At 36.1% G+C, this 16719-nt stretch overlaps 1 protein-coding gene across 1 annotated transcript in view; it reads right to left on the bottom strand.

Annotated features, from left to right (window-relative positions):
• The window catches only part of LOC124722546 (F-BAR domain only protein 2-like), a 313554-nt gene that overhangs the window by 66924 nt on the left and 229911 nt on the right, over positions 1-16719 (bottom strand). The window contains exon 17 of the mRNA XM_047247688.1: positions 11812-12014. Coding sequence (XP_047103644.1) covers positions 11812-12014 — 203 coding nt within the window. The remainder of the gene's footprint in view (positions 1-11811; positions 12015-16719) is intronic.

Below are 16719 nucleotides of genomic sequence, written 5' to 3'. Positions count from 1 at the left end.
TGTTACAGGAGCAACCCAAGTCTGCTCGGGTTGTCCCAGGGGACATTATTGGAGTCCATCAACAATAATAATTCACAATGATTGCAACCCATTACCACAATACCCTCAAACCAACCATCACCTACCGTGAATGTGAATTAACTATTTGGCACTCACTTCGTTATATGACTACATAGCACACAAAGTAACTACCTGATCATGTCCCTGCCAAATTACATTAAAAAATCCACTGTTGAAAGTGAATTTCAGATTATTTGTACAACAAATAAATTTGACCCCCACCTTACATAAGCTCACTGGACAAAACGTTTGTCACTTCTAGAGAACTCATTACAAGAATAATTTAATACTGTGTAATTCCGCCCCTGACTTGATAACCACCTGTATTAGGTTAGGAATTGAGTTTTTGCATGTATGTTGCATGCAGGTTAAGCCACTTGCTAAGGATTTGATTGTGCAATTCCACCAAATTACAGGGATGCTGATGTTGGCGTTTTACCCACTGTTCTAACATTTCTAATAGATTTTCTATGGGGTTAAAGTCTGGTGATTTTGCAAGTCAATTGAGATGTAATAGGCCATGGGAGTGTTCAGAAAACCAGTCAAATTCTTCCAGCCCAATGAACTGTTCTGAACTCAAAAACGGATATTAGTCTTGACCACTGTAATTATTAATTTTACACTGCATTACACATTATGGCCTTACAATATTCTCGAAGGCTGTACAAGAGAAATACACAAAAGTCAGTGAGAAATCTTTGATACAATTGCATAAAACTTACATAATAAAAACTGAAAAAGTATGTACTCAGTGAAAACACATGGATGAAATACTTACAATGCAATGAAGAGGGGTAGAATTCACTAAAATATCTGTAACATATTCTTCAGTAAAACGAAATAGAATTTTATCAAACATGGACACAAAGCGTCTGCTCTTAATTACTTGATAACATTTGAGTGCAGACTGACTCACTGTACACATCAAAGTATTGAGTGAAGGAGACCGACAGATGGCACTACTATAAGGTGTTCATACAGATTATATGTTTTGAAATACAGAAGTACTGATTCAATTGATTGATGCAATGTATTTGTAAATGACAAATAACATTCTATTATATCTGTTACATCACTCAGTTAATTACATAACAAATATCCACCTGGAAAAATTATCATCACAAGATGGTGTCAATGTATAAAAATGTAAAGTAAGTTAACACCTAGTTGTTCAATAAACTAAAGAATGGCAACAGGTACATTATTTAGAATTCTGTAATGCAAACATAAAGATGTTAAAATTGCTGCAGTAGTAATTCCATCATATGACAAAACAAACTTTACAAAGGTACACACAAAATGACAGGAAGCCTATTTAGTACGTAACAATTTTGCAGAGACATGCATATTTGCACATTTTTTGAAGCTTTATTGCCTACCTTATCCAGAGCAATCAATGCTGAATTTTGTCAGTAACTTTTTATTATTTACATGATTTTTTATATAACAGTGACATAATTTTGTCAGTAACTTTTTATTATTTACATGATTTTTAATATAACAGTGACATAAAAAGGAATACTTTCATGGCAGGTAGTAACTTGTAATTTGAGTTGAACATTATTTTGAGTCTACGCACAATCCTTTTCTAACATCCTGCCACGTTCATTTTCTGAACAACAATGAACTACTTCTTGGTTTTGATTAACTGGCTACAATGTGCTTGCAGCTTCATGGTGTGGATGCTTCTGGTAAAATTCATCATGCAGTGGTGGCACAAATGGAAGTAGAGTCTGTAGGTCTCTGTACTTCAGATACTTGAGCTTAAGTTTTTCAATGTTTACTTCTAGAGCAGGGAAGACACTGATATTTCTCCCACAATGTTATTAACATTCTGAAAATCTTTCACATCTTCACTGAGAGATTCTTTGTACAAAATGATCAAGGGTGACTTTTCAAAGTCCAATCACTGCATTTTTCACAAGCCTTTCACAGAGTCCTTGAGCTAATCATTGAGTGCACTTAGGGTGAGGAAATCACAGTCATCTGGACTACCTTAAATTTCCTGTTGGTCTTTGAAATGAGGAATGCTTATTCATCAGGTACAAAATTCCAAGGATTTTTCTGGGCAACCTTCTCAATAATTCCAAAATCTTGCACACTTTCCATATAAGCATGACCAGATATCAAGAATTTGTGATCTACAGGTTCAATGTATGTACTTTTATTTTGATCCCCAGTGTAGTCACTAAAAGCTGTAATGTGTTTAACTGATGTGGGCAATCTACTTACATGTTGTAAAAGACACAAAGCAATTTATTGGCATCCACAAGCAGCTTGACTCTCATACCAAATGTACATTGCTGGGACTCCAGAGGCTAAATCATGCACACAAAAATTGTAGGTCCACAGCTGTCATGCATAATACGCTCTGCTGCAAGAAAGCACAGGTGTTGGGAGTACCTTCTGAGGGTCCAAAGCACACTGCTACTTATGAACTGTCATATTTTGAACATTCTTTTGCTTCTCTAGCCACCTGTGCCTTATGAAAACATAATTCCTTTTCAAGAGCCAATGTGTGAATATTTTTGAGTCTCCATGAACTATCAAATTTTACAACGTGTCACATGTCACACAAGTATCAGTACAAGGTGCATAGAAACAGATTGAAGGACGTACTGAACACAAATCTATAGTAACACATTTTAACATGTGGTAAATTATTCTCTGCACAAAACTCTTTATACAGCTTATTTTCCACAGATGTGCAATTATTTTTTATAGTTTAAAAACATCTATAACATTTGTGTAGAAAATAAAATAAGAAAAATCACAAAGAACCAATAACATAATTTTAAATTACATAGCTTCCGTTAAAGACTCAACCAAGAAAACAGAGCTGTTTATAATCACTTGGTAGCCAAGGGATAAAAGTGCGCTTACACTCTTTGACTTCCAAAGAAAATATAGGATTGTCTTAACCGTTCTCTTTTCAGCCACTAGATGTCAGCACCAGACTGCTTGTTACTTGTATCTATTTGCCACACAGATTTGTGTCTGCTTTAACTACTGAAATCTAAACTTACCTCCAAAATTAGAAATTTGCCACGTATACCCCCTTGGCTTCTAAGGGTCTCATTCTAATCAGCAGACTAAAACAGACGGTGTATTTAATATATGGCTAAAGGTAAACAGTGAAAATTAGCACCTGCCAAATCTTGTGGCCATGCAAAGTGCAAATTACTAATCAGAGGTTTGAGTGTACCATCAAAAACCTATCAGTCTTGTGTAACAATATTCAATGTATGGTAGAACTAACAAGACATTAAAAACCAAGGTAACAGTACGTAAATGTAGGATACAGCAGGTAAAATATAACGACAATATTCTGCAACATGTAACTCCAGAAGGTTGCACAAAGGAATCTGTTAAAAAATTATTTCTTTCTCATATTTCTAAAATGTTGCCAATCACATAATAAATAAACTGGTCAGTGTCTTACGGCAAACTAAGCCTGAATATATAGTTGTTACGTATCACATTAAATAATAGGTACAATACCAAAAATATGCTCACTGCATACCTCAAGCAAATTGAGAAAAATACAGCAGTTAAACCTCCATAATGACCCATAGATGCTTTCAAAAATATTGCTGTATTATGACAAATCACTGATGTACCAGTATAAATTGCTCATTATCACCTCACAGATGAAGTACACAGAAACACCTTGAGTATCTTCTCACAAAAGCAAATCTTATGAATACATAGTGGTGTTACACAATAGAACTGTGTAGTAACTATATTGAGCACATATAACGAATGAAGAAGATGAAAAGGTAAACAAAGAATACATTTTTTATGAATTACTCACACAAATGCAAAATTACTGTAAATAAAGTCCTATAAGGAAATACCATATTCAGTCACCATCTATTGGAATCCAATAATTCCTGTAGTAATGTTAATTGATATTTCAATGAAAATTAAAGAAAGCAAATCTTATGAGAAAATAGTGGACTTATACAATCAAACTGTGCAGTAGCAGTATCAAACACACACAAAATGAAAAAAAGAAGAAAAGCTACACAGAGAGTACATTTTTGGTATGAATTACCACAGCTGAAAGTTGAATAACGAAATACTGTACTGAGTCGCCATTACTAGAGTGTAGCTATTTCCCTCTGTACCGATGCCTATAGATATTCCGGGAACAAACTGAAGCAGTAGTTTTTAGAGAATTCTATTTCTTCATTTAGTATTTCTGGATGTTTCATCCTCTTCAACATTAATTTCTAACTCTTCTAACATATCAAGAAATTGCTCTTTAGATGCATTACTTAAAATACTTAAATTTCCATGATCACCACCAACAGTATGGTTATTCAGTAATAAATGCTTTTTAATGCTACATTCATTACTGTAGTGCATATATTTCCTAAATCTGTTCTTGAAAGACTTACCCATCTGCCCTCATAAAAGCATTCACAATCCTTACACTTTAGTCTATACATGCCCGAGTTTTCATATTTATTGGTCTGGCTTCTATTGAATGACTTAACTTTTTCCCAGGGTTATTCTTGATTTATAGACTTTTCTCTACATTCGGTATTTTAAAATGGTTCACTAGGCCATTGCAAAAATTACCATCATGTGTAATACATGTCTTCACTTTCTTTTAATCTTTAGGATTCTGGGTGACTATTTTTCAATCTGTTATACCAAACTCTAATCTCCTTGCTGTTTTATCCATTATATTCTGCGACTTGCTCCAATATATTCAATTCATTTTCAATATCCTTCAATTTTAAGCGGAATTTCATTTAACAAAGAATGAAAGTAGCTTTCCTCCTCTTTTCATTTTATGTGCGTTCAATACAGTTACTGCACAGTTTGATCATATAACAGGCTCTTAAGGTTTGCTTTCTTTAATTCATCCTTGGAATATCTATAGCTGCTGCTACAGGAAATTACTGGAGTCCCATAGATGGCTAGTCAGTACGTTATTTCTTTACATAGCTTATGTGTGTGTAGGTAGTTCATACCAACAAAATGTATTCTTTGAGCTGCTTTCCATCTTCTGTATCCTTTATATATGCTCAATATAGTTACTGTACAGTGTTGTTGTGTAACGCCGCTATGTATTCACGAGACATACTTTTGCGAGAAAATACTTAAGGTGTTTCACTGTTGCTGTGTACTCTGTCAGGTGGTGTTGAGCAACTTATACTTGTATATCAATGATTAGTCATAATGTGGCAATATTTTTGGAAGCACCTCTGGGACGTTATTGTGGTGTAACTACCATATTTTTTCTCGATTTGCTTGTTATTACGCAGTGAGCATGTCTTTGGCATTGTACCCGTTATTTAAAATGATGTGCAACAACCATATTTTCAGGGTTACCTGACTGTAATACAATGAGCAGATTATTTAATGCATTATATGGGCAACATTTTAGAAATAGCAAAACTAATTAAAAAATTTTAACCCCCTTCCTTTGTGCAACTGATCAAATTTACATGTCACAGCATATTATCGCTATGCTTTATATGTTGTATCTTTCTTTTACATACTGTTTATCTCTGATTTTTATTTATTGTTGGTTCTATCATAAGTGGAATATTGTTACATAAGACCAGTAGGTTTTTAATGGTGTGCTCAACCTTTGAACAGTAATATCCACATTGTGCATGGTCACTAGATTTGGCAGATGCTAATTTTTCAGTATTTATCTTTAGCTGTATATTAAATACACACTCATCTGTTGTACTCCCTCCAGTACTTTATATTATACACTGACGCTTGTTTCTGCAACACTGTTACACATTGAATACACTACCTGTCGTTCTGTGTGTACCTTTGTAAATTTTGCTTTATCTTATCATCGGAATATCTTTGTATATCAGTTTTAACATTTTTATACGTTCATCCCTGGATACTAAATTACATATCTGTTGTAATTTAATGTTTTATTGAACAACTAAATGTTAACTTATTTTAATTACATTTTTATACATTGATGCCATCTTGTGGTGATAATTTTCATCAGCCTCTCTGCACTAGATGGATATTTGTTAGACAGTAAACTGGGCGATGTAATGGAGATAATAGAATATTATTTGTCACTGAAAAACTACATAGTATTAATCAATTGTATCAGTATTTCTGTATCTCAAAACATGTAATTTTCATAAATGCCTTACAGTAATGTCATCCGTTCGTCGTCTTCACCTAAAACTTCAATGTGTACAGTGAGTCAGTTTGCATTCAAATGTCATCAAGTAATGTGGAGCAGAACTTTGCATCCATGTTTGAGAAAATTCAGTTTATTTTACCTAAGCATGTGCATTTTTTATGTGCAATTTTATGTATTTTATCAATCTTTTTTTCCACTACTACCCTTTCATGTATTATTCTTTTACAGCCTTTGAGATTGGTGTGAGGCCGTAATTTGTAAGGCTGTATAAAACTAATAAATACAGTTTTCAAGGCTAATATCAGTTTTTGAGTGCATTAAACATGATGGAAACATCTCTGAAAACATTTATCCATTTCACTGCTGAACTTTGCTGCTGTTGTCTTTATGTGGCTGTGTGGGCAATGGCCTCTTGTGAGGTGAGTGACTCCAAGAGTTCATTGTTCTTCCACAAACAAGTTGGGATGGCTCTTCATTCACTCCATACTGCAATCCCTGTCAAGTTTGGAAGCAACTCAGGAACATTTTTCCAAAACTTGATATACACAAAAACTTTCAAAATTGAGTTAGGTGTGGTATTGACATAATGTTGACCTTTAACATCAACCCCCGAAGCAAGTTTTAGCAAAAGCCAACTACTGTCCTGTATATGAACATTCCAAATCACAATGTTTTAGCAAAACAATGTATGCATTCTTACAGTTACAGCAAAAGTCAACAAAGACAGTATTATTACTCTCTTGTGTCTTGGCTCTGTTTCCACAGCAAGCAGTTAATAACAATGGAGTATAATGGTTGCTTTAAGCAATGTTACTCCTTGCTGTGGCAATATTTACTGGCAGGAGTAGTGTTTCCACTGGACATTATTGTCATTGGAACACCTGCACCTTCAAAGGCTACAGGAGTGAAGTATACCATTACAAAAAAGGGATGGTGAAATAGGGCCTGTTTGTGCTGCCAGTTTCCTAGGAGTATCTGGCATTTCAAAGGACAGGTTATCGTATCTAGTAAGCATGTTCCATGAAGGAGGAAGGTTACCAAACGAGAGGAGGTAACAGAACAGGAAGGGATTGTAAGGACATAACTATTGCCATCAGGAATGATATAAAAAATATAAATGCAGAGAGAGCCACCATGAAAGGGGGAAGTCTAAGAGGTTATTTTCCTTCGGATCCCACAGTCAATAAAATGTTCAGAAGCTTCAGTGTAGAAAGAAAGAAAGAAAGAAAGAAAAATTTGAATGTAACAATGATCCTTATCGAAATACGAGCAGAAATTTTACAAATATTTCAATCTATCATTCAGGATACCTCATACCAAAACTTGCTCCACTTGTAAATTTGGTTTAATAGAAATAAAATGTGAAACATGTCTGCAGAAGAAGAATGAACTACAAACTAGACACAGATTACATAAAACTTGTGCAAAGCGGTTTTTACGATACAATGAGGGAAAATAATCCTACTTTCATTAAGACTTGCTTTGACGTACAACAAAACCAGCCTATTCCAAAACTATCAGTCAGTGAGGTTTTCTGGGCTAGACAAGTATGGTTACACAATTTGTGCATCATAATCCATACTGAAGAGCAAAAGAGGGAGAGCACCGTTTTCTACACCTGACTGGACACTCAATCTTTAAGAGGAGCCATTAAAGTTGCTTACAATGTTATTGTCACTTTTTCCCTATTTGTGGCCATAGCTACATCCCTCCAGACTGAGTGTTTGGTACAACTGAGAAGTCTTACTGAAAAAAAGAAAGAAATCAAGCAAGAATCTTGTCTCCTAAGGAATATTACAATATTTTAGAAGAGTATGGTACTCTCAAAGTTCTAAATACAGAGTGGACAGTTAAAAATCTACAAAGATAGTGCACAGAAAGTACTAAAATCCAAGTTATCATTCAAAATGAACTGCCAGCAAGTCACCTCATGAAAGAAAATACAGAAAATTGTTCATTTGTCAGCAAGAGACACATACTTTGGGAGATCCAATACAAGCTGACATCATGAGACGAAAGAAACCATGCTGTCCAACAGTACTAACAGACAGTCTTTACCAAAACAAAATATACTAAGCAAAGAAAGATGTTTCTGCCTTGCTAAAGTATTCTGAAATTCGAAATGGTGCAAAGGAGTTTTACAAAGATGTATTAGATGAATAATGTGTATAGATGTAAGAGGGAGAACTTGAAAATAATTTGATTGTAACAAGTAACAATTTTTGTGTTATTCATCTCATACTTCACATAGTATTGACAATAAGTAAGTTGAGTAAGTTAAACAATTATTTCTATTATTATAGGTTGTGCTCTCAGCAAAGTCAAAAACTTTAAATTAAATAAAATACTATGTATAGTAATATATGAAAAATGCATTTTACCACAATGCAGGCATGTAATAAACATTACAGTACATAAAAATATTAGTAGTGGAAAAAAAATACATGGAATTAAAGAAGGTAATGTAACTGTACCAGCGATAATTATAAGCATTTATTGACTTTTGAAAAAGCTGGAAATATCTCATCTTAATATACTGTTACAAAAATTAAATTTTCATGTATTTTCTTACAACGCATTATTAATGTCAGTGAGATGTAGTAGTCACGTAAAAATTCTAATGCTGAAACATATCTGTCTAGGTGAAAACAGAAAAACTCATTTTATGAAAAACTGTATCTGTTGTATTTATCAAACCTTGAAAAAACACTCCCCAAATTTGATTCACAAGCTGTCAAACACGTCTCGGGATCCTCTCAGTGAGTATAATTTCCTGACCCCAATTGTGACATTGTTTTTCATGGCGACATGTTACGCCACTGCTTGTAGACACATTGAATGGTTTGCCATGAAATAACAACAAATCCAGCAACTTCACATACTGTGTGGTTATGGGCACAGCCAGACACAATTGCCCTTTTTCGCCACTCTGTCACATCCTTACATTTATCGATGTCTATGTACAATGTCTTCTTGAAACACAAGTGTATCACTGATCTCTACTGCCTTATGCTCACATCAAGGTAGTGTGCACATGGGTGAACATGTTGTTATCACTGTGCTGTCTGTAAATGCACAATGATTCACCTGTGGGTGCACACTGGGGTAATTAAATTTTTGTTTGGTGGGCTTGTTCCATATCTTATTCTTTGTCTAAACCAAATACGTATGTACATACATAATGCTGCACATTATGGTATTTTCCATTATGCATTACACATAATTTTTCTCAATAACGCACTTTACTATAATTTTGAACCAATTGTCCGATTGCTTGCTTGCTGCTCACATGTTACTTCCACAGCATAAGACACAAGGGCAGGGTAAGAAAGGTGCTGTCAGCAGACTACACACAGCACATGACACCCAACAATCTGCAGAACTCTGTCTCTGTTTGTAAAAAGTGAATATGTGCTATTTTTTTCATTACAACACTTGCAATAGGTCAATGAAACAGAAATGACCTCATATCCTCTGAAGCTCAAGCAAAAACAGCAAATTATAAATATGGTCAACAGTGGAGACAAAAACAATGGTTGCAGAATACTTCCAAACCTTGATGTCTGCTCTCTCATCAGTAGAAGTTCAAGACAGAAAACAGAGGAAAATCTGGCAAGCTGTTCAGTGAGCGGCCGTAGTAAGTGCTTGAGGCCAGTCAAATATGAAGAAATGAAGGATTCGCTGTTTCCATGATTCCAACACATGTGCTCACAGTAAGTTCCATTGTCCAGCCCCACACTTCAAAAAAAGGCTCGCAAAATTGCCAGAAAAATGGAATTTCTGGGTTGGTATGTTTTGGGAGCTGGCTACGGTGTTTTAGAAAGATGCATGAAATCAGTGTTGTCATTCTGTGGGAAGGCACATAAAGTAAACAAGGAAGATACCAATGAGTGGTTGCAGTGATTTCAATCCAAGCTCTCTCATTTGCAACACCCAACAGACATGTTTAATATGGATGGAGCCGGCATTTTCTGCAAAAAAACACTACATGTCAAGGGTTAAAAATGTTGTGGAGGGAAAAGCAGCAAGGAGAGGCTGGCAGTGGTCTTGTGTTGTAATTCAGATGGTTCTGAGAAACTAAACCATTAGTGACTGGAATACAAAAATCCAGGGTTTTTTTTATGTTAACTGTCGGTGAATTGGTCATGCCACCACTAAAGAATAACAATAAAGCTTGGATGATCAAATCTTTATTCTGTAGCTGGCTCTTGGCAACAAATGGCCGTGAGGAAGAGAAGTATTTTGTTAACTCTTAAACACTGCTTGGCTCAACAGTTCAATAAACTCGAAGTTCTGAACATAGAAGTTTTCTTCTTCTTAGCACTAAGAGCAGTCTGCAGCCATTGGATCAAGGCATTATCACCTCAATGAAGTGTAATTATAGATACCTATTGCTCAAGGCCACCATCAGTGCAAACAAACTACAAGAAACAATTCCAAATTTAATGCACTGCAAGTTATCGATAGCATATTTGATGCTTGGGATGAAGTTAAAACAGACACCATAAGTAACCATTTCATGAAGGCCTGGACAGTAGCTGGTAACATTGCTGAAGCTGAAGGGGAAACTAATCAGCCTACATTTGAACTTACTCATAATGTTGATACTATTTTGGATTCTAATGCTGCTCTTCTACATGCTTACAACTGGTTGCTGCTTTCTTGTACCATCAATATGGGAGAATGGATGTAGGCAGATGACAACTGTGTTGCTGAAGAACCTGTCATCAGTTCTGTTCATGCAGAAGGCAATAGTAATGCTTTACTCTCATCTCCTGAGGAGGAATGTGAAGGTATTACACTACCACACCACACTGAAGTTGCAGCTGCAATTGCTAATCTCGAGAGATTTGCTGCCACTTCTGATGCTTCCACAGTATTTCAGGTTGCTCTGGATGTGGTATCTTCAGATTGCCATAATATTCCGACCAACAGTCCAACAAACAACAAGTAATGATTTTTCTTTTTCAAATTAATGTACAGAAGTATAATGTGTAATGGATAAGAAATGTAAACTAAAATGAGTTCCAATTAAAGCTTAGTGTGTTGAAGAACGGCACATTAAAGCATTTCTTAAAATTATTGTTTGTCATATTACGTGAGACACTTATCTTCCACGATAAGTATGTTATCATACTGTTTGGAAAAAATCAGCATTTGATGATATGCACATATACTTTCTCAATTAAACAAATGCCGTAAATATTATTGTATGTATGGAGTACAATTATTTTTATTTTTTCTCGGAGATCATGAAAACTGAGCACCCTCATTCGCTGGTGTCCATAAAACAGAAAAAATGTACTTGACAGTCATGTTTTCACAAAAAAACTCATTAATTCAAACTTTACTACAACAAATAAGCTATTTTATAGTATCTTAAAATTAAGTTACATGACGGTCTCCTGTACACAATAAGAACAAGACTATAAGAACTCTGTTATAGTTGAAAGATAATGAACTGCCTTTTGAAAGTTAATTCCCTCAGACACGAAACATTCATTCCTGCTCTGTCTTGAGCATTTCAAGATAAAACATTAGCAATTTCTTAAAGGTAGACTTATTTACATAAAAAATCAGATAGCAAAAGAGATTTCAAATGCCATACATACCATTGAGCATTTGGCTTAGATTGCATGTTTTTGACACCACCATCAACTGGAACAGCTACAGTGAGATTCAGTAGAGGTGAGGCTGAAGACATAGCATGACTGTTGTATTTGTAGTCAATTCTGAGGTCAGTATGGCTCGATTCACATTTCCAATAAGCTACCAGCTGGAATGGACAGGACCCTGCTCCACTCTTTGGCTTTATCTATCAAAAATAAGTTTTGTAGTGGCATAGATCATGATGCACACAGAAAGTGATAACAAAACATGACAAGACAGATAAAAATGTAACAGGGACTGCATAAAACACAAAAAACCTTACACTGATAAGGAAGCATGTAGTGGAAAAGACCAGACTGGTTCTTTCGAAGGAACCAGCTACTTGGTATCCTTAGTCAGTTTAAGGAAACCATGGAAAACCTAAATCTGGATGGCAGGTCAAGGTTTGAAATTTGTTCTTACTAAATGCGAGTCCAGTGTTTTGACTGCACTGCCACCTTCCTTGGTGAAAGCCTCTTATCAAAGCTTATGGAATAACAACAGAGATCATGTAGGTCACCTTACAGCCAAATGTGTCACTGGGTGAGATTTAAGTATTGTTTCCCACAAAATCAGCCATAAATTTTGTCATCTAATATTTGATTATTATAAATTATTCCATTACATTACATATAATACATTAAATGGCAACCGAGATCAAAATTCCATAACTCAATAGAATGAAAACAAGATTAATCTCTGTAACCATTTCTGTTCGTTTATCCTCTCCCTCTCCTCCCCCCCCCCCCTCTCTCACTCTCTCTCTCTCTCTCTCTCTCTCTCTCTCTCTCTCTCTCTCTCGTAATAAAACTAAGCTAGTAGAAAGTACACTGCCTGACCATAAAAAGTGAAGCACTCAGAAGACGTGATCATATGTCAATATAACTTCGTACACATACTGACCCCTTGGCAGGTACATACATTATTAGAGCTGCAATTCTTTGTGACAGATAGAAATGGCCCCCAGAGAGCATTAGTGCTGCCCGTGGTTAGTGTAGTTACTAGGCCCGGTAGGGTATACAATGGGCATGAACATGTCAATTGTTGAGATATTACTGTGAAGGACACGGAGATGGCACGTATTTGTGTTACTGTTTTATGAGAGCCTCATTGTGCCTCTCAATTTGGCCAGCTGATTTGTGGGACATTCGGATGTGAGAGTGGTGCAATGTTGGACTATACGGGAATGTGAAGGCAGGCATACTCATTGTCAACGTTTCGCTCGACCAGTCTGACCACCACAAGGGACAATCACTGTATTGTACACAAAGCACATCATAAACCCGTCGCTTCTTGCCTGCCATCCGAGAACAAGAAGTGGACTTCCTGCAAAATTTTGTGTCATCTCACACCATTGGTCAGAAACTAACTGCAGCTGGACTTGGGAATTACTGTCCCATGCATTGGCTGCTGTTAACACCACAACACTAATGGATGTGTCTGGAGTGCTATGGTGACCAGGAAGCATCGACTGCTGATTTGTGTGTCAGACTGTGTTCAGCAGTCAATCATAGTTCTGCACTGCACTGGATGACCTACGTTGGTGCTTTTTTAATTTGACATGATATCGTTTTCACTGAAATGTCACCTACCCTGTCAACCCATGAAGTTTCATTTCATTTTGTTTACTCCTCCCCTTCAGGGTGTTTTTTTTTTTTGTCAAGTAGCGTATAAAATTACCATTTCCAATGATGCAATATCCAGACAATGCAATCAAATGGTACACCCAATAATTCAATGCACCAGGTTGTGGATGGAACACGGACAATATGATAAGCATGTTAATTCCAACTATAACCTCAGTATTTCACATGCTTTTCTTACCATAATATTGGGTTAGTAAGTACAGTACAGTATTGACTAGCGCAATTTGTGCAACTGACTTTATTCCAAGGGGATCTTACGGTGGAACTGTGGGTGGTCTTCCTGAAGAGCTGCCAGAGACCTTTGAGATGAGGCATCAGTACTGGTGCTAGTGATTCTTTATTCTGGTAGTAGCAATTATGATTCAAAACAGTCACTGCACAACAATGGGAGCATAAACAGGGTGTATACACGGACAAGGAAAAAAAATCCTGGATTTTTCCAGGATTTCCTGGTTAAAAATACACTTTCTCCCGGACAAAAATAAACTTTCCCCCATGTTAAATGACAGGATACTTTCCCTCGGAGCTGTAAAACTTATCAATCCTTCGAAGGGTTAAAGTTTCATGTCCCGGCTTGAAATTCCTAGCACATTAGTGAACAACCATGAGTGGCGGACAAGGGGGGGGGGGGGGGGGTTATTCGAAAAGTCAATGGTTTAAATTAATATACAAGTGTGGCTGCAAGAGAAGCTGCACTTTCGCATATAATACTGGTCTCCAGAAAAGCTAAGGTTTCACGTATAAATTGGTCTTATTTTTACGTGTGTTACACTTTAAGATAAATCACATAAACCCGCTAGTAAAATTTTTAAGTTTTAAATGAGAGACAAACGGTCTATGATTTAAGAAAATCATCACACATTCTCATATGCCACATAACTCATCTTGTGTAAAAGGATATTTACATTGACAGTGACTCTTTTCAAACCACCATTTGCTATATTTTCCCGCAAGCTATTAGAAACAGGTTCGTTTCATCAGTTGTCGTTAACTACCAGAAAACAGTTGTTACTGCCCATGCGCAGCCTGAATGTTCGTATGTTTGACGTATTAAGAGAACTTACACAATGTAACAAAAGAAACACAACATCAGATGGTAATCCAAGAGCATTGGAATTTCGCAAACCTTACTAAAATACCCAGTTCCACTTGAAAGGTACATTCGTATGTCCAGATTCACAATGAAGTAGGCCCCAACCTGATATTAAGTTTTCAGTGTGGTTTTCAGGATGTAAATTTTCTTGGAGTACCAACACTGCATTATCTCATGTTTGGTTCTTTATTATTGTGGTGTCGAATGAAATAAACACTTGCACCTGGTGGCTGAACTTCCCCGAATAGGAGCCTCCCGGCCAACGATACCATACGCTCATTTAATTTTATTGATAATGCCATACTGCATGGTCCATTATTTAGTATTTACATGTAAATAATAAAGCAAATGTAATTGAGTTGTTACAGGCATCGAATTATTGCAACTTTGTCAGGGATGTGTTGTAATTCACAACAGTACACCGCTAAAATTCTCATGATTTTTCACTTCTGAAAGTTGACATGTCTGCATATGTGCCAGAAGATGAAAACATGCACTTGAAATCCAGCAAACAGTTGAAACTAGCCAATAGTATGGAACGAAACACTTCATTTCAAATAAATTGACTCCCTCAGTGGAAAATATTAATAACAACCAAATTTCTTTATCAAACCGACGAAAATAGCTTCACCATTCTGCAAGGCGATTAATGATTGACTGTTAAAAACCTGGAAATAAAATAAAACCAAAATACAAGCGAAAAACGTATTATAGCCTTCCATAATTATGTGAATCTATTTTACGTGAGATCTGTAAACGAAGAGGAAACAGCAACATAACTAAATGTAAACAATGCATGCCAGAAAATATTTTCTGGGTAGCATCTGGCTGCTCGCTACAGCCACGCTTCCAAGTAGCCAGAAGCGGAAGAATGTAGTGTTCATACGCAACTGGCATCTTCTCTAACGAAACTAACGGAAACAATTGTGATGTCACGTTCATTGCAAGCAGTTTGCTGTTATAAAGTATTGCATAGTCTTTCGTCCTAATGCCTTTAACACGTTTTGTTGTTGGCAGGCATGTGTGTGTGTGTGCAGTTTGTTTTGTTATAAATGGAGCATTTCCTTTGCAACTTAGGTTTTACTTAATTTTTTTCTATTGTTTATGTTTTATTCCAGCAATATAATTCTGCAATAGCAAGGTAGAGTAATATTCTTTGTTAGACTATCAGTTGTTAGAAATCAAAATTACAAAAATTTAATTGAAAACTAAAACTCTGAAAAATTTCCGGAGTGCTATAAAATTCCCATGTTTTTCCCAGTTTTCTCCCGGATGAAAAAATTCCCGGATTTCCTGGTTGTCCCGGAGCGTATACACCTTGATAAAATAAAACCAATTTTGTGCCACGAATATTGGCTTTTAATTTGAGTTGGTACAACAAGCTAGACTGAACCTAACCAGGCTTCCTCTCTTATATTATGACTATTCAGCCTGCCAACAATACTTTAGCAAAAGACAACTTAGGTATGAATGATTGAAAGTTGTGTTAAGCCATCACTGATGGTTGTTTGGGAGTGTAGTATTGAAAAAGTGAGTGGCAGCTACTGGACTGTTTAAGGGGACAACATGTGAGACAAACTCTTGGCAGCATCATGATGTGGACAGCCACAGTCCACGATAACCCCGCACATGAGATCTCTGTTGAAGGAATACTCAACAGAGCAGGATACACATGAAAAATACTGCAGTACATTCTGTTACTATTCCTTTTAACATTAGGGACATGTAATTGTCCAACAAACCAATGTACATACCACAACTTCTAACATTACCGAAACTGCTCTGCGCAAGGTGCAGCTACCCAGGCAATACAATAACGAAACCTGTCCCTCATTGAGACTGTATGGGGCCATGATAGAATGGAATCTGCATTACTGACAACATCCAGTGACATTTCTACATTTCTGTCATCTTCTCTATGGAAAATCACAGAAATGCATTATAGCTAGGAGAGAACGCCCATATAATATGTGAATAGCACATTATTTTACATGCACCACTGGTTCAGAGCATCCAGTTTTTATTTATGCTAAACTATATGGTTAGATACTTAAGTACATCAGCAGAACGTTTCACATAAAACTGAAATAGTATCCTGAGAAGTTTAAATTTTTTACTATCGTTGTCAAAAG

This window comes from Schistocerca piceifrons, chromosome X (assembly GCF_021461385.2).
Source record: "Schistocerca piceifrons isolate TAMUIC-IGC-003096 chromosome X, iqSchPice1.1, whole genome shotgun sequence".
Lineage (NCBI taxonomy): Eukaryota > Metazoa > Arthropoda > Insecta > Orthoptera > Acrididae > Schistocerca > Schistocerca piceifrons.
Note: the sequence above shows the minus strand (reverse complement) of the source record. Positions and strands in the feature narration are given on the sequence as shown.